Source organism: Sorex fumeus, unplaced genomic scaffold, assembly GCF_029834395.1.
Source record: "Sorex fumeus unplaced genomic scaffold, SorFum_2.1 ptg000007l, whole genome shotgun sequence".
Lineage (NCBI taxonomy): Eukaryota > Metazoa > Chordata > Mammalia > Eulipotyphla > Soricidae > Sorex > Sorex fumeus.
The window spans coordinates 49,878,049-49,898,132 of record NW_026606064.1 but is presented as its reverse complement, the minus strand read 5'-3'; the positions used below and the strand labels follow the sequence as shown (position 1 = coordinate 49,898,132).

The 20,084-nt window shown below is 38.3% G+C and overlaps 1 protein-coding gene across 1 annotated transcript in view; it reads left to right on the top strand.

Annotated features, from left to right (window-relative positions):
• DNAH14 (dynein axonemal heavy chain 14) overlaps positions 1 to 20,084 on the top strand; it is a 342,385-nt gene that overhangs the window by 89,742 nt on the left and 232,559 nt on the right. The window contains 3 exon segments of the mRNA XM_056107024.1: positions 1,878 to 2,131; positions 9,699 to 9,930; positions 11,224 to 11,277. Of these exon segments, the coding sequence (XP_055962999.1) occupies positions 1,878 to 2,131; positions 9,699 to 9,930; positions 11,224 to 11,277 (540 nt within the window).

The following is a 20,084-nucleotide window of genomic DNA, read 5'->3' as shown; positions in this document are numbered from 1 at the left end:
AATTAATCATCAATCCAACTCAGATAACCCAGAAAAATGCTCTATCTCAAGGTACCCATTTAATCACAACTAGCAGTTCCTTTAGCAATACAAGATAACATTATTCCTTGCTCTGGAAATTAGCACATGGTCTGTTTTCATAGAAACCATTATTCTGCCTATCACATGTATTTTGTTCAAGTGAGTTAAATTTTTCTGAAGCTCAAAAAAAAGGAAAAGAAGAAAAGTAATTGTGATAGTACAGGAACCAAAGTAGGGAATTCTTTTTATAAAAACTAGTGAAGTAAGAGTTGAGCTATTAGAAGAGATTGTATTGGCTGGAGCCAGGGCATAGTGAAATTTCCCCCCTGTAGAGCATGCAAAATAGAGGATAAATAAAGACTCCAAGAAATATTATCACTTAATGATTAGATAACGGATGAGGATTCTCTGAAAAGAACTAAAAAAGACTGACCAGAGGGAGAAAATAAGGAAAAGAAAGAGTGATAAAAGTTGTAATAAAAGCTAAGGAGTACTTTCTGCTAGTTTGATTTTTCTTTATGAAAAAAAGTGTGGGTCATAATTTTAAAATGTTCTGGAGATGTCTGAAAGCTCCATTATAGAAATTATGAGAGTCAACACAAATGTTGGAAACAATAGTTTTCCTGGAGAAATGAATGTTGCTTTTTACTATAATCAAACATTTATAAAGCATACTTGATTGAACTTGCACTCCTCTCCTAAATTTAAAAATAATTCATTTCTTTTTGCTTTGGCAATTTTCTAGTCTTTGTTAAGATACCTGGGACAGTAAACACAAATGATGATGATCAACCCTGTTCGGTTCCCTTTATTTTCCACTTGACTATTGATAAAGTACTCTGATCATAAACTAAAGATTTAATTAAGGTGTTGCTTGCAAAAGTAACACAATTTTAAGGAATCAGCTTGCACTCTTCTGTGGTTTTCTAGGAAATCAAATAATCAAATATGCTCCATTAAGAAAAGATCTTCCACAGACTGCAAACTTTTGCTCCTGCCCACTTTCTAAACCTCAGTAACTAGCCACCTATTGATTTTCTGTTGTGGTTCTAAAGCACATTATATGAAAGTCAATTTTTCTGCTGCATACAGCCAAGAATATTGGAGTACCAGATTTCCCATTTCCTACCTTTCTCTTGCTCTAGAAAAGAATTCACCATTTTATGTTATGTCTTCTATGCTATTTATTTATTTATGGCTATACTTATTTATTTTATAGTCACTTCAAATTCTGTGTCTCCACCAATCAATTCATTGTTCTCCTTCACCTACAATACTTTCCTTTTAATAGATACTATCTCATTGAGTGGAAAAACAATTAGCCTAATTATCCAGAAATTTATATGCCTCCTGTACAGTCCCTCTAATGAACTTACAGGTTAAGGTCAATCTAACCTCAATCCAGTAACCTCTTTTCAATAGTATAAGAATAGTGAGAATCAAGGTATGAACCATATTAGCAGTTTCTGAAAACTATAATTATAGAACATATTCTGGAAATATTTCTTTTGAGTTCAACTGAGGAGATAGTACTTATTTTCTAACATTATTACTGTCCCCAGATTATAACAGCCTAGTAATGATGGGTTAAGAATACAAGATTGAGAAAATATAAATATTGATGATAAATATATTTTCATTTATTAATAAATAATACTTAGTAAGAAAAAATCAAGATTTAATCTCAAACTCTTATTATATATACCAGCATTTAAGTTCTCTTTTATACAAACATTACATATACTTAATGATATTTATGAATATGTGCACTCACATATGAACATCACATATACTAAATGGAAACATATTTTAATTTATAACACTTGATTTAATTATCATATTTCTTAATTTTTCAGAGCCAGATAATATTTTATAATAATTGCCTCAGAAGCTTTGCAAATCCTCAAGCAAAGAGAGAGTTGGGAAAAGTTCATGTTGATATAATTCATTGCCTGGAAGTAATTGTGGAGCTAGTAGGACTGGATGTTAGTAACTCTCGCACAAAAGCTGTACTAGGTGCATTGCTTGCCATTTATGTTCACTGCAGAGACATAGTGAGTGATCTGCTACTTAAAAATACCACTAATGCAGATGATTTTACATGGACAAGGTAAGTAGATGTAAAATATAATTTTATAGAAAATAACTTCTTGCTTTCCAATCCACAGAAAAATTGATCAAGTACCCAAAAATTCAGACATGATTGTTAATTATATAGGATACATAAATTCTAAGCAAAGAAGACCAGCTTGAAAATTATATTCATGGTTTTTCCTTTTTTTCTGTTCCACTATGTTTTTTCTTACACTTGTACTGCTTTATTCTCCTCACCCAAGTGCACTCTTCTTATAGTTGTATTTTGCCTTTCATTCCTCAGCCAGAAAGCAGAAAGTGGATAATGAGAGAAACTACTTCAAGTCTTTTTCCTGTAAATTCCAGAACAGACTAACCTGGGGAGAACATCACAGAACATTTCCACCTAGTTATCCAACTCTGTAGTGCCTCTTTCTTACAAAAGTCTATTGTATATGCTCCTATATAGTAGTTTATGTACAAAAATGAAGGGATAGAATAAACAGAGCCAGTAGCTTCAGTGAGATCAATATAAGATACTTATAAGTGTGAAATTTCAAACTTTTAAATATTTTTATGACGTTTCCTCTATCAATAGGATAAAAACAGTATTCTGCTTGCATAAGGTCTCTGATTCTCAAGAAAAGTAAATTTTTAAATAAAGTATTTGTATGAGCAAGTATAGGTGGGAGAGAGCACAGAAGTGAAAACAACAGAAGGAATAGGAAGGAATGGCATCTCTGAATTGCTTTCATGAAACCAAAAAAATATTTAGGAAGAAATATGGATGTACAAGAATAACAAGGCATGACTAGCAAGTGTGTCACTAATTCAATGATGCTCTGGGACAGTTTATCTATGGGAACCTTCATCTCTTGTACCTAAGCCACTAATGCTGTACATCTGCACATTGAAAGACTTGGCTCAACCTTGAACATGTGTGCCTGGTATCTGAGATGCTGTGAAGAAAAGCTCAGAAAATGCTACAAAACAAAAGATTCTCTTCTGGTATCAGATAATAGGATTAGTGTTTGTCTCCAAAGCCAAAGTTAATCTTAACTTATGTTAATTCTGTTCCTGGAGGATAAATTGAATAGGAGGGAGTTTTTAACAAAGATTCTGAATCATTAAACAGATAGTGACTATGTGACATGAACAAAGACATACTTTCAGGAAACTGGAGTATATAATGGGGAACTCTTGCCTCTTCACTTCCTCTGACAGTTCCTGTTGACTGAACCGAAGATAAACTTTACATTCTACAAGCAGACAGAGGTATAAATGTTCCCTGGGAAAAGGTGCAAAGATTCATTCCAAAGTATGTCTGTGGTATTTTCAAGACCTGAAAATAACTTGTCAAACCCTGGCCAGGGCCATTAGCAAGATTTTTTGGCCTTCTGGGGTCAAAGCCAGACAGAGAGTGGGAGGAGGGTTTTAGATTGCCTATCTTCTAGGACAGGTGGCACAAAATGGAGACGCTCCATGTTTTTTCCAAGTGATAAGTGGTAACAGAGGTCATCTAATGAGCACATACATAGGGAGTTTAAGGAACTTGTTGGAACTTCAGCAGTAGAATTGAAATGTAAGCTTGATGCTTTATGGTTTCTCTCTCTACTGCTTTGAAATTTACTTCCGTGGAAAGCTCATCTTCCAAGAATGAGTGTTAACCAAGGTATCATCAGGCTATAATATAATTTTTAAAAAATGCTTATCCAAGAACAGAAATCATGATCTAGTCTACCACCAAAGGCAGGCTTAAGATATGTTTCACATGCTCAAGGCACTGGGGAGTTTGGTTTAGCATTTTTGTTTTTCGTTACTGTTCTCTATTTAAAAAAGTAAATCCTGGGTAACATTGGTTGACCAAAATGTAAATATTTGTTCATATGGTATAGAGATACAATGTTATCACACATATTTACAAGTAGAATGACCTTAATCCTCCACCATCATCCATCAAGCACTTCCACCCCTGCCCTTTGTCCCCACACCACCACCCTCTGGAATTTTAGTCAGGCTTATTCTCCACCTGAAAAACTCAGCAAGACAGCTCAGAGGCAAAATGGAATCTGACTCAACAGGCCCCAAGGCAGCTGCACAGACCCAGATGTCAGAGTTAGTACTGGGCATAGTAAGTCATGTGTAGCCTAAGGACACACACCTCATAGAAACCAAGCAAACCTGAGGCCTTCCAGTTGGGTGGGTAGGGAAAATTATTTCTCTGAATTCACTGAATTGTTTGCCTTTATTTCTATAATATACATATTCCCTGTAGAAATACTGGAAATTATATAAAATATTTCTACAATAAATAAATAAATAGTTAGCTTAAACTTTTTTGTTTCACTTGATCACTTGACATCACTTGATCACTTGACATCCCATTACTCATCGAGTTGCTTGAGTGGGCGCCAGTAACGTCTCCATTCGTCCCTGTTGCATGCTAGTGTAGCCCAATGGCGTCTGCTCATTCTAGGAACACGAAGAGCCTCAAATCGATTGTTCAGGGTCTTGACGAAGAAGTCTGACCATCTTGTAGGTGGGTGGCCACGCGGTCTTTTGACATCCTGTGGAATCCAGTCGGTAATGGCTCTAGTCCAGTGGTCTTCTCTAAATCTCATTACGTGTCCAGCCCATCTGATTTTTGATGCCTTGGCAAATGAGACAGCATTTCTGATTTTTGACAGTCAACAGAGGTCGGAACTCCGGATTCTTTCTCTCATTTGAGTGAAGCGTGATACTCCAAGCATAGCTCTTTTAATTCCTCTTTGGAAGACCCGAATAGCGTTCTCATCCTGTTTTCATAGGGCCCAGGCATAATGTTAATGCAGGAAGAACAGTGGAATCTAAGAGATGTGCCCAGAGCCCGAGGTTCTTCATGCTCTTAGCTATATCTTTGACACTCTTGAAGGCATTCCAAGCTGCTTTCTTTCTCCTGCACAACTCAGGTGCCAGGTCATTTGTCGTGTTGACTTCTCGACCTAGGTACACATAACTGTTGCATTCGAAGATGTTCGTCCCATTGAGAGTGAATGGAACGTTCGAAATGAGACCGTTTCCCATAAACATTGTCTTCATGAGATTCAGCTGTAGTCTGACCTTTCCACACGCATGGTCGAAGTCGGCCAGCATTTGTGCCGCTTTGCTAATGTTTGGTGTTATTAGAATGATGTCATCAGTAAAGCAGAGGTGGTGTAGTAATATTCAAACAAAGAAAGACAAACTTTTTAAATAGACTATGGTTATCTAAACTTTAAGTAAATGGGAGCAGAAAGAAGCTGATGTATTTGGTAGACAGTATATTTTATCTGAACATTTTTAATTTGATAATTATGTAGAGCAAAAATTACTTTCTAAATAGAAAAGAAATATATCCTGTTTATGAAATATTATCTTATAGAACTTCAGATACCAATATTGCATTATATTGTCTCTTTAAAAATAAAAATGAAAGCACATATATAGGAAAGAAACAAGGAAGGAGAAAATTTCAAAAACACTGTAAATAGTTTAAAGACTTGGAAATTAGTAAAACAAAGACCTGAAATCATGCAGTATAGTATAGATACATCTCAGAAAACTGAAAATAAAATACTATATAATCCCTAATACACAAAGCAGACACACACACACCCTATAAGTATACACATGTTAATTGAATTATTATAAACAATAGCTAAGAAATGAAAATGAATTGAGGTCCTATTGACTAATGAATGGATAAAGAAGCTAGAAGTGTACACAATAGAATACTATTTAGCTTTAAGAGGATACTATTTAGCTATATAATCTTGGGGCTAGTACTGTGGGTAGAATGTAAACAGCCAACCCAGTTTTGATAGATGCACCACATATGGTCCCCTGAGCCGGAAGGGATCCCTGAATGCAGAGTCAGGAGTTAAGCCCTGAGTACTACATGTGTGGCCCCCAAACCAAAAAAACATTAAAGGATGAATATGCCATTTGCAACAATGCAGTGTCCTAGAGGGCACTGCATTCAATGAAATAAGACTAAATGGTATTATACTTAGTAAAACAAACACTATGATTTCACTCACGTGAGGTATATAGAGAAAACAAGCAGAGAACTAAATAAAAATGAACTCTTGGAATATAAGGCTAGTGATTACAGGAAGAAAAAGGGTAAGGAAGTAGGTTAATTAGTACAAAGGAGGCATGTGCATGGTGAAAGACAGAATTACACTTTTAGAAATGTACTTAATGCAACACATACCCACACTCATATTTAATGATGCATACTATACCTGTATCTATGATTCTAGAGTCACAAATTCTAAATTGTGTACCAATGTGCCTTCAAGGTGCCATAGGGAATTCACAGAACACTTAAAGATCTTTAAAAACTGTGAAAGGACTATTTTTTTAACAGTTACTAAGTTGAAATTACTTTGTTGCTTCATAGCTAAAAATTAAGGAATGGAACTATTAACTACTTCTTTTGGCCTAGGGTGCTCATAAAAAAATTGGTTAGGTGCCAAAAATTCTGTAAACCAAGAAAATCTTGGAATCTCTGTTCTACAGGAAAGATGTTAAACACTAAAACTCTGGAAAGCTAAAACTTTCTGATGCTAAAAATATTTGACACTTGTATCACAAAACAAGTGCTCGTTGTTAAAATGGAGTTCTATTTTCGGAAAATCATTTTGTTCAACAGTTATTTCTCTTGTTAGGGTATCAGGACTTTGCAAGGTAGTGGCTTATAATTCAACATTTCTATTTTTCAATTTAAATTTTATTTTTAAAAATTGACTCCGTTTTTATACTTTCTTATACCGTATCTCATTGTTACAGAAGGGATTAAAAAAAGTTATAAGGATATTTAAAATGCACAAAATAGCACATGGTAACATACATTGAAAATGAACTTAGAGAAGAAACACAAAGGTGAAAGCCAGTGCCAGCCTATTATGTGACATGATAAACGCAATTGCCGCTCATGTTGCAATATGTAAAGGTAAAAGGTAAAGGCCCTCCCGTTGATCGTCGATTTGCTCGAGCGGGCCCAGTAACGTCTCCATTGGAGACTTTGTTGTTACTGTGTCTGGCATATCGAATACTCTCGGTAGCTTGCCGGGCTCTCCGAGAGGGGCGGAGGAATCGAACTCGGGTCGGCCATGTTGGCCGCGTGTAAGGCGAACGCCCTAACCGCTGTGCTATCGCTCCAGCCCGTTGCAATATGTAAATGCATCAAATCAACATTTTGTATATATTAGACTTATACAATGCTATGTATCATTGTATTCAACTGAAAAGTAAAGTATGTAATTATTAAAAAGATAATAAGGAGGTCAATTTTTTAAAAACTTGTTCACTTTAATTTCTGAAAAGTTAGTGTACCTTCATCCATTTGTAATTCAAAATCAAATAAAATATTGCATGTATAAAGATGCTTTTTCCTCATAAGGCAACACTGGTGAGATAAAAATAAAATCAAGAATTCATATGAGGGTCTAGTTGAAGATGACAAATGTTTTCTTTTAATATTTCTATATATTGTTTTGAAAATCTTTATCAATTGAATGTCATGATGTCATTTTCATAGGTTTTTCTGAAATTTTTGTTTTCTTTGAAAGAATTTATAAATTCATATTTCATTCAGATCTCATAGTTTATACTACCATTGAAGCTGGTTCATAATTGCAGGGCACCTACACCAATCCCTTCACCAGTACTTCAAGATCCCCTGAAACAAAGCACAATTTTTTTTAAATCTTTAATAGTGAGACATCATGAGGTACAGTTGCAGACTTACACATTTTTGTGCTTGGGTTTCAATTATACAATGATCAAATACCCATCCCTCCACCAGTGCCCATTTCCCACCACCACGGATCCCAGTATCCTCCCCATCCCCCCCATCCCACCCTGCTTCTGTGGTAGGGTATTCCCTTTTGTTCTCTCTCTCTTATTGGGTGTTGTGGGACAAAGCACAATTTTTAAACTTAAATCACATCTACCCTGATAGTAAAGATCCTAGTTATAGTGAGCAACATCTGAGACAATAATCTTATTGGAAGCCATAATAAATTCAATGAAATGATTGCCATACAAATCCTCTATTACGCCAACATCACGCCCAAGCAGCATGATTCAGCAAGGCTGTTTTCCTCAGGAAGATGAGTGCTCAAATGTTTATAGTCTTCGAGGTTCTAGCATTTGTCTAGTAGAGTCATTGATGAGTTATCAATCACTCCTTTTCCATTTGATTTTATGTTCTAAAACCATTTTTATTGAGGTACTGAGATTCATAATACAGTTAATTGTACTTCTCATGACTATAACATTCTAACACACCCTATCATCATCCACTTTCCTCCACCAAATATCCCAAGGACCCTTCCATTTGATCCCCTCCCCGCCATGTAAGCTCGGCTCTGTAGACAAAAAACTTCAGTTCTGATTACTTTGACTATTACTTACTATGTTTATTTTTTATCTTGTATTTAAGATAGATCTTTCTGGTTTTTTTTTATTTGTGGAGTAGTGGCACCTACACATACAGGTAAATATAACTTATCTTATAGAATTACACAAAACTGTAAATTAATGATAAATCAAAAAAATCAAAGTATATTTTTAGGTCTATACAATTAAAAAATTAATATTATGGGGGCTAGATAGATAGCATAGTATGTAGGGTGCTTGCCTTGCACATGACCAACACAGGCCCAATCCCAGGCACCCCATATAGTCTCCTGAGCCCTTCCAGGAGTGATTCTGGAGCAGAGAGCCAGGAGTAAGGCCTGAATACTGCCATGTGTGGCCAAAAACCATAATAAAATTAATATTATGAATAACCCTGTGCTAATGCATTTTAATATTTACATAAAGTAGATAAATCCTGCGAAAGTAATTTTTAGTAAGAGTGAAGAGAATTAAGGAAAATATAAGGAGAGAATCTGAATAGGTCAATAGAAGTAAAAGCAACTGTATTTTATCCTAAGAAAGGAAATATTGTATTTTGCTGAGAAATATATTATAGATATTGTAAATCAGTAAAGTAATTTTAAAATTATCTCTATAGATGTAAAAATACCTGATTCTACATATAATATTCAATATAAATAAAATGGTAATTCATTATTGCAAATGCACACAACCCCTTCCCAGGAAAGGAGTAAACAAACATTTCTTAATCTAGTAGAGAATAAGAGATTAAGTGCTATGAGTGAATGCTATACTCAATCAATGCCAAGTGCTGGAGAGTTTGCCTTGCCTTTAAAGTTCCTTTAATACTTCTTGTAAGACTTGTCTCATGAATTCCCTAAACTGTTGTCTGTTCCTGAAGCTCTGTGTTATTCCTTTAGATCTGAATAATAATCTAGAATAGAATGTTTTTGGTGAGGTGTTTTCATTGAGTTTTTATACTGTAACCCTCCATGCTCTTCTGACTCATAGAATATCATTTGATAAATCTTCTGTGAATCACATGGACTTTCCTTTGCATATAAGTTTCATTTGACTTTAACGTTTGATTTCACATTTTAATCAACATTCTGTTTTAATCTGTATTATTTTTTCTAGTGAAGGAAATTTAGAAATAATTTTGCTCAGATAACATGCTTTTAAAATATTGTTTCCAGATATTTGCAATATAAATGGAATGAAAAACAAAAGTTGTGTTATGTATCACAAGGAGATGCCAGCTTTACTTATGGCTATGAGTACTTGGGTTGCTCCCCAAGATTAGTTATTACACCTCTCACCGACAGATGCTGGCTAACTCTTACTGCAGCATTGCGCTTAAATCTAGCAGGTTGTGTTGCTGGTCCAGCTGGTACCGGGAAAACTGAGAGTGTCAAAGATCTAGCAAAAGTAAGTTGTTTCTCTATCCAGAATAAAAAACTTCCTTCAATGGAATCAAATTTTGACCATTCCTACTATTAAATGTTCATAAGATTTAACAATTTAGCTCATTCATTACTTTGTGCAGTTGATTGATTTTTGAAAATCTGTTGTGTGCTAGAACTTGGCAACATATATCAGTCAGCAAGCTTTGTGTTTACTGGGAATTGCAATTTTAGCCAAATGATAGATAATGACAATTTTGTACCCTGTACAAAATCTTTTATTCTTCTAGGATTACTCAGTGAATTTGAATCCACACACAAACTTCTGCTCTGTCTTTGTGATTATTAACATTGCTTATATGTGTATATGAAAGTTTGTGTGTGAAAACTAGTGTACTTTTTGATATCACTTGAATGTTATATATTTTTTAATTTTGCTAAAGGTAAAGGTAAAGGCCCTCCCGTTGATCGTCGATTTGCTCGAGCGGGCCCAGTAACGTCTCCATTGGAAACTTTGTTGTTACTGTGTCTGGCATATCGAATACTCTCGGTAGCTTGCCGGGCTCTCCGAGAGGGGCGAAGGAATCGAACTCGGGTCGGCCATGTTGGCCGCTATTAAAGGGCTGGAGCGATAGCACAGTGGGTAGGGCGTCTGCCTTGCACGCAGCCAACATGGTCGACCCGAGTTCGATTCCTCCGCGCCTCTTGGAGAGCCCGGCAAGCTACCGAGAGTATTCGATATGCCAGACAAACCCAGAAGAACCCCCATAAAACATGGCCACATATATATGAAGGGGTTTTGATTGATTTAATTTTGCTAATGTATTTAAAAGCATAACCTTTGTATTCCATGAACTATAATTAACTGAATGAACACATAGTATTTATATTTAGTTTTGTGAATTTTTTAATTGGGTATGTAATTTATTCTTTATAATTTATTCTTTTTAATTTATTCTTTAAAAGAAAACTGTAGCAATATAAAGACATAATGTCATGGTCCTCCCATTGTTCATCGATTTGCTTGAGCGGGCCCAGTAACATCTCCATCGTGAGACTTGTTGCTGTGTTTGGCATATCAAATATGTCACGGGTAGCTTGCCAGGCTCTGCCATGCGGGCGAGATACTCTTGGTAGCTTGCTGGGCTCTCTGAGAGGGGCAGAGGAATCGAACTCGGGTTGGCCATGTTGGACGCTTGTAAGGCAAACGCCCTACTGCTGTGCTATCGCTCCAGCCCAAGGACATAATATTTCTGTAAGAGTTTTAAAAGCTTCTCATATTTAAGAAATATACTAAAATAACGTTTTTGTTTCCCAGTCCCTAGGAAAACATTGTGTGGTCTTCAACTGCTTTGAGAATTTAGATTATAAGGTAAGGCTTATTCATTATAAAAGGTAAAAAAGGTAAAGGCCCTCCCGTTGATCGTCGATTTGCTCGAGAGGGCCCAGTAACGTCTCCATTGGAGACTTTGTTGTTACTGTGTCTGGCATATCGAATACTCTCGGTAGCTTGCCGGGCTCTCCGAGAGGGGTGGAGGAATCGAACTCGGGTCGGCCATGTTGGCTGCTTGTAAGGCGAACGCCCTACCCGCTGTGCTATCGCTCCAGCCCATTACACATATATATATACACATATAAATAAACACATATGAAAACATTGTATACATAAAAGAAGTCATTAATTGAAGAATGAAAGGATAAGAAATTTGTTCGCTATTATCATTGACTACTAATAAATATAATGCTAAATCAACAAAATAGAAATTTGGAATATTATAGAAACTTAAAACATTGTGCAATTGACTTTTATTTTTATATATCTTACTACAGTGATTACCAGACTTTTGATGGGTAGAATTTCCCCTAAAAAGTCTGATACAGGACATGAATATACAAATAAGATAGTTGAGTACTGCTTTATGAATTTAATTTATAAATTTTAGTCCTATACCTTTATTTACTGAAAGTATAATCATTAAGAAGAAATGAGGCTCTAATGATATTGCTGCTGGTGTCATACATGAAATGAGGAAAAGAGAGGCAGTGGTCTTGAGAGGGCCCTGCTGTCTTCATATTTACCACCTTAGTCAGCCAGGAGGTATGCAAGAGGGTTAAGACTAATAAAACCTGGGGTCTGGAGCGATAGGATAGCAGGTAGGGCATTTGCCTTGCATGAAGCCAATCCAGGTTTGATTCTCAGCATTCCATATGGTCCCCCGAGTACTACCAGGAGTAATTCCTGAGTGTATGATCCAGGAGTAACCCCTGTGCATAGCCGGGTGTGACCCAAAAAATCAAAAAGCAAAAAAAAAAAAAGACTAATAAAACCTGCTATGAGCACCCTTTGTGGTATAGACACTTGTACATTACCAACACCACCAGTCATCAAATAGCCTGAGTTCCACTTGATATTCAAGACATGGGTATTAATCCCCATCACCCAGTTTCTAAGAGCACCACCGCCTCCATGAGCTGAAGGGAGGGATTTTCTCTTTGTTGGGAAAAAAAAAATGCAGCCCTGAACTTTTTGCACAGACTGATACATTGCCTGCCCTCAACAAAAAGAGTTTTAGGAAAGAAACCAATAGTGAAGATAAATTAATTGGGATCTATAAATGAAGGGAATAAGAGTTATACTCTCCAGAGTGGACAGCTCCACAGTGGAGAGAGCAGTGTACATGTCCCAAGTTGAGAAGTGGACAAATCCCCAAGATAGAGTGTGAATGTCACACTCTAAGTAAAAGAAAGGGATTGCACATCTCAGGTAAAGGTGTGGATAAACCCCAGAATGGGGAAGTGGGTACCTTTGCTCTGCAAAATTAGTTTGTATAAGGTTTTTCTCAAACTTCACTCCTTCAACCCAATCAATAAGTCTGTTTCTAGGCTGTCCGTTATCCAGGGGGCAAGCTTAGAACTATTTATGGTTTTCTTTAATATTTTAAATTTATTTATTTAATATTGGATTTTCTTTGTTCCACTGTTGGAATCTATCCTCACAGGGGGTCACAGTGGCTGGAGCGATAGCACAGTGGGTAGGAAGTTTGCCTTGCACACGGGATCCAGCCAGTGATCTAGGACTGGAATTCTGTCTCTCAAAGGTTTTCTGGGATCCTCACATGGATCCTGTATTTCATAGGCCATGATGCCTTTGGGCTGGTTTCACTTGGAAATGGTGTCCTTCCCAACCCCCAATTCCAAAGCTCCATATTTCCCTGCCTGCAGCAATTTGAATGAGAGTTTATATAGATGATTGCAGTTTTATGTCAGTTTATTTTGATGGCAAATTATCTAAGTCATATGACATTTAGCAATACTTATTAAAATTCCAAGTACATGTCACACATTTTACTGTCTCAAAACACTCCAATTTATTTTGTTTCGCATACTTAGTCCAAATGTTTTACAATTTGTTGCTGTCATTTTATTTGCAGTTCTAAAACACATAATCTCTGAGATTTTTGCTTTTTGTGTGCTCCTTTAGCACATTAAAATACAATAAATATAGATAAGATTTTGAGGTGTTATTAAGACACTCTAACAAATAGTCTCTTATCTACTGGAAACTGCCTTCCAGTAAAGCCCAGCAGGGCTGAGATGAGGGTGAGGTGAGAAAAACTCTTAAGCATTGAGCAAAACTGAGAGAAAAGCAAACAACTTTGTCCCCCATATAAATAATATCTTGAAGTACTATTTTGAAAGTCAAAATTAAAGTTCTGTCAGCCTCGGTGAGTCTTGCATCAAGCTGCACCTGAGACCACTTGATCTGTGCTGTATAGGTGCCAATGCCTACCGTTGGAATTTTCAGGAAACCACACATTTCAGATTTGGTGATACTTTTTTTTAATAAAACTTCAGGCTTGGTGATTTTTTTTTAATAAAATGAGAAAAAAAAAGACAAGTTTCTCCCAAGTACCATTCCTTTGATATTATTGCAAAACCAGGAAAAGAAAAAAAAATAGTGTAGTGAAATCATCCAATATCTATCCTTTCTAATTTCCCTGAAAAATGTGCCTGTCAGCAAGGCAGGCTGGGGGTTGTGGGGGGAGAATTTGGGAACATTGGTGATAGGAAGTTGACAGCAGTGGTGCGACGGGTGTGGGAATATTGTATGCCTCAAATTCTGTTATGAACAACTTTATAAATCACAGTGCCATGATATGAAAATTAAAACACCTAACTGACACTGTCACTGTCCTCCTGTTAGTCATCGATTTGCTCGAGCAGGCCCAGTAACGTCTCCATTTTGAGACTTATTGTTACTGTGTTTGGCATATTGAATACACCACGGGTAGCTTGCCAGGCTTTGCTGCGCTTGTGAGATACTCTCAGTAGCTTGCTGGGCTCTCCGAGATGGGCGGAGGAATCGAACTGGCTCGGCCAGCCTCGGCCATATCCTGCCCTGGTTCACTTAATGTTTTAGGGATTTGAAACATTATAAATTTGAGTACATTTGATAATTTGTACATAACACATTCGAAATCATATTTGTAGAGATGTAAAATATTTGGCTCTTTTACACTTTTTCTTATTCTGAGATAGTTATGAGAATGAGACCCATCATTGTTACTGGTATTTGGCATATTGGGTACGCCACGGGGAGTTTGCCAGACTCTGCCGTGTGGGCAGGCTATATTCGGTAGCCTGCCAGTTTGTCCAAAGTAGGAATGAGATGGATCTCATTCTCCTAAAGAGCCTTGAATATAATCTCAGGGCTAGGATGAAGGAGACGTTACTGGGGCCTGCTCGAGGCAATCGATGAATAACAGGATGATTTATGATTTTTTGTTGTGAGACAGTTATATTCAATAAAGCATTTAACTTACAATAAAATGAAATTTTTTTTAAAAAAGCCCAAAGCCAGGAGGACACATCCAAGGGCTTCCTCCGCCCCTCTCGGAGAGCCCAGGAAAACTACCGAGATTATCTTGCCTCACAGCAAAGCCTGGCAAACTCCCCCTGATGTATTCAATATGCCAAACACAGTAACAAGTCTCACAGTGTTACTGGGCCCGCTCAAGCAAATCGATGAACAACAGGAGGACAGTGACAGGACAGTGACAGTGATCCTGCCTCTGACCCACCTGGCCTATAACTGGTTTAGTTGCACTTTGGGAATACTGGTTGCCATTAAAAAGCCAATAAATTTCAAAGCTCACAAGTGTCTGAGAAAGGGAATATAAGAAACCAAATCCAGATTTGGGGCTGTGAGCCTGTAGATGTTTTGTTCCTGTTATTCCTACTTTGCTCTCACTACAGTCTGGCAAACAGCAGTATAAAAAAATCTTTTTTAAGAAAACGTTGCAGCTTCTACGAAATCAAAGAAGTCTAGAGATCACCAGAGTGAGGAGATGGATGGGAATCACTCGGGGTAGGCTTGGCTTATTTAGGAGAGTGGGTACCAAATTTATTTATTTTGGCTTATTTATTTATTTATTTATTTAGGAGAGTGGGTACCAAATTTATTTATTTTGGCTTATTTAGGAGAGTGTAGTACCAAAGGTGCTACAAAAAGGATATATTTCAGTAATCCAGTTAAGGATGTGGTTTAAAGAATATGATAAACAGCAACAGATTCCCCTTAAGTATTTCATAGAAAATTAGCCCTCCAAAATTTTAAAGACTAGATATTTAATCTCTTAATGAATGGATACTAAATAATCATATTGATATTCATTTACGAATAAGCAAACAATGCCTTTTATACTAAAGTGCATTCAGTTACAATGTTTGGAACTCTTGAGTCCCTACCTTCTGTTCCTTAATTCCACAACTTAACTTATAGTGTATCCGGCCACTTTCATACTGTCTTTTTGAAATGCAGTGGAATCTGGAGTTGGAGTTGGAATAATCCCCCCCCCCTTACAAAGTCTAAAGCACTTAACATATATTATCACTGAGACAGAGAATTTAAGTAATATGTTTTGTTCCTAGCATTTGAAATTGGTTCACCTGAATTGTAGTACAGGATTTGTTTGCAGGTGGGATGTGTCTCCCACAGATACTTCAACATAAATTACAGTTCCTGATAAAATGCCTGTTTCCATGAGTTACTCTGATTAAGGGCAGTGACTCATTTACACTAATACAAATTCAAGGCCCAGCACCAAGACAATTCACCATTCCTCCTCCTCCTCCTCATCTTAGTAGTGATTTCTCTTTTATATGCTCTGCTCTAGGCAGCTCTTTACCTTCACCCTCCCAGAACCTCCTCTTGGGAAGGTGGATTTAGAGTAGTGAATTCTTTACTGGAAGTGTCATCTGGGAAGCCTTGGTTTCTATGAGCGGTTGCACTTTGAGATGGTGGCTATCATCTTCATCTACATTTGCTCTGTTTTCTAGAAGCTTTTCTCTCTCCATCTCAAAGACATGCGCTTCCCTGCTTCCCCGCTCACCCTCTGCTCTTTCCCAGGCTCTTCCCTACAGCCTCACGCTTCTCTGAACCACTGGTGCCTTGGACTTTTTCCAGCTCCCTCACTCTGCTAGGCCGTGGCCCAGGACCTCGTGCTAGTTGCCTTTAGACTTAAAGAATGGATTGAATTGAGGCTTGCAATAGATGCGTCCACGCAAAGATGCCTAAGTTCCTTGATTGAACTTGTTGTTGCAGTAAGAGCAACAGAAGCAGCTGATGTTAAACACTGCTGGTTGGCCCGGAGCTGCTCCATTAGGGTAGACAGTCTTCCTTTAAAAAAAAAAAAAATTTAATGATTCGCCAAGATACAGTTACAAAGCTTTCATGATTGAGTTTCAGTCATACCATGATCGAACACCCATCCCTCCACCAGTGTACATTTTCCACCACAAATGTCCCCGATATCTCTCCTGCCACCCCTACCCCACCCCACCCCCTACCTCTATGGCAGACAATTTCCTTCTTATTCTCTCTCTATTTTTGAGCATTAAGGTTTGCAATACAGATACTGAGAGACCATCATGTCTGGTCCTTTTTCTACTTTCAGCACACATTTTCCTATCCCAAGCTATCCCTCCAACTACCATTGACTTAGTGATCCTTTCTCTATCCCAGCTGCCTTCTCCCCAAGCTGCCTTCTCCCCCAGCTCATAAGGCAGGCTTCCAACCATGGAGCAATTTTCCTGTCTCTACTGCCTTTGTATGTTAATCTCATAGTATGGTATTTTATATTCCACATAAAAGTGCAGTCCTATGTCTGTCCCTGTCTTTCTGACTCATTTCACTTAGCATAATACTCTTCATGACCATCCACTTATGAGCAAATTTCATGACTTTATCTGTCCTAACAACTGCGCAGTATTCCATTGTGTAGATGTACCATAGTTTCGTCAGCCAGTCTGGGTAGCAGGTCTTCTGACATTCCACAGATCTCTCAGTCAGGAGTCTGGAACTTCTTCACTGCTTTGACAGAATTTTCAGAAAGGCTGGAATCTCTGGCATCTGGCATCTGGTGACTGGTGATAAATAGACTGCTGGACCTCTCTCTTCACCTGAGCATTACCTGGAGGAATCTTTGTCAGCAAAAGAGGAGCAGACAGGCCCTCTAGTCTCAGTTGCAGAAACTTTTATACATCTTGATGGGATATACAGCCCTCTGGACCTGGGTGCACATTATCTCTTTAATTTATTGATTTCACCACCATTGGCACTCATTTGTATAGTTGGTGGAACTGCTTTGTTTGGATACAGTTGCTTGGTACTTGTCCATTTGATCCTCGATGGCAGTTTCCCATAGGTGGGGCAACTCCAGACTCCATCTACTCTCACTTTTTCTCCCAGCTGAATGCAAAAGATGACTCCTGGCCTGAGCCTATTTCCAAATTATCCAGAGAATAGCTGTTCTCAGAGATACCTCCTTCTACCAGTACTTGTGCTGCTTTGAATCGGAGAATCATATGAACACTACCAGAAGTGATCTCTGAACCAGATCCAGGAGTCCTGAGAACAGTTAGGCACAGTCAGCCTTGGACTTTTAGTTGACAACTAGGTTTCCGCTGTGTTGATTACAGCCAGGTTGACTGCCCTTCTAATAATATATTGGGTTTTCTTGGGTAAAGAATCAACTTCTGTATCCTTCTGAGTAGAGGGTCTCTCTCATCTGCTCTTCCTTCTCTCTCTACAAAACCTAGCACACACTTTGTGTTTCGTTTAGCCATTGTTTAACCTATTCTCAGTCCATAGATGCTCTGTTGGGCCTGACTAAGTTTTCTCTCATTTCACTACTATCTACAAATCAGTGTATTTCCGTCTAGATTTTGTAGTCTTTCACAGATCTTCAACCAGGTCTGGGTTGAAGAACTCAATATCACTGCTTACCTGAAATCTATGATGAACCTAAGGCTTAGTCTGATCCAGGAAAAGGAGCTGCTTCCTTCATACACTCTACTTTCATCTACCCTTGAAAGAATGTCATATTGATAAAGCTCAAGGGGTCCAAAGTATGGGAACACATAGCTCCCCCTATTCTGTTCGATTCTTGTGTACTCTCAAGAAAGATATCACAGAAAGCAGGACATGTTTTAAGCAGGATGTTATTTAAGAACTTAAAGGAAGCAAACACCCTGCTGGAATTGAAGTGTTTATTTAACACATTGCTACTGACACATGCCACCAGTGGCTCACACTTGAATGTGGTTTAACACAAATTGCAGTGCCAGCTGAAACATCTTAAGAGAAAGAGAAAGTAGCAAAGACACTCTCACAAGCATAGAAAGTGGGGTTCTAACAGGGTACACCCCCTACTGTCTTTGTTTCTTCCCTATTTCCTCTCATTTTCCTTCCCCAATGGGTCTTGATCAAGACTTGATCATGGTGCCAAGACTTGATCATAAAGTGTCATCATCATACAATGATCCGGAGTTCACACAGTCATCAGCTGAGATTGACCTATGCTTGCCTCCCACCCTCCTTGGGTCCCACCACCCCCAGGTGGTTGGATACCTTGCAGGATGTCCTCAAACTCCAGTGATGTTTTTGTTTTACTTTAAAATGTTTTATTGGGGGCTGGAGCAATAGCACAGTGGGTAGGGCGTTTGCCTTGTATGCGGCTGACCTGGGTTTGATTCCCAGCATCCCATATGGTCCCCTGAGCACCGCCAGGGATAATTCCTGAGTTCAGAGCCAGGAGTAACCCCTGTGCATCACCAGGTATGACCCAAAAAACAATAATAATAATAAATGTTTTATTAAGATAGTGTTGTTATTATGAGCAAAACTGCTCATAAAATAATTATTTCAGGCATACAATATTCCAGTGCCAATCCCATCACCAGTACCCCATCTCTCCACCAATGTTTCCAGGTTCCCTTACACCCACCAGTCTGCCCCCTTTTCAGGTATATAACAAATTTATTTCAAATTACTTGCTCCAACAAAACTTAGAGGAATGTCAAATGGTGTTACCATAAAATAAATCGATAAAAGCAAATTGCAATGGTTGATTGCCATATGATTTTTTTGCCTTTTGGGGTCACACTCAGCAATGCTCAGGGGTCACTCCTGGCTCTGCACTCAGGAATTACTCCTGGCGGTGCTTGGGGGACCATATGGGATACCAGGGATTGAACCCGGGTCGGCCACGTGCAAGACAAACGCTCTACCTGCTGTGCTATCGTTCCGGCCCCTGATTGCCATATGATTTTTAACCTGTATAAATAAATTCAAAAATTGGTGGGTTGAGTTTCCCTCCCCACCCCAAGCAGAGCCCCAGCAGCCAAAGACCTCTGGTACCCAACCACAACCATGCTCAAAGCCACTCTCCACACGCTCGAACAAGCCTCACCCATGAAGGAACAGGCAGAGCAACCCAGATGAGCAGGTGCTGGGGCTGAGATCTCCAAGCCTGCTCAGATTGGGACTGGACTTTCTCCACCCAGATGCCCCATTTTCCAGTAGCTAGGCGGTTACACCCACAAACTGTCCCCAGTGCCCTGAAACTCCATCAATGGCCAAGATGCAGAGACTATAAAACAAAACTCCCGGAAGCATATGTGTCCTCGCGACCTCTTATAGTCTAGTTCTCCTTCTCAGAGAACCCGGCAAGCTACCGAGAGTATCCTGCCCACACAGCAGAGCCTGGAAAGCTCCCGTGGCGTATTTGATATGCCAAAAATAGTAACAATAATGTGTCTCAATCCCCTGACCCTGAAAGAACCTCCAATGTGGCACTGTTGGGAAGGATGAGAAAGGAGAGACTGCTAAAATCTCAG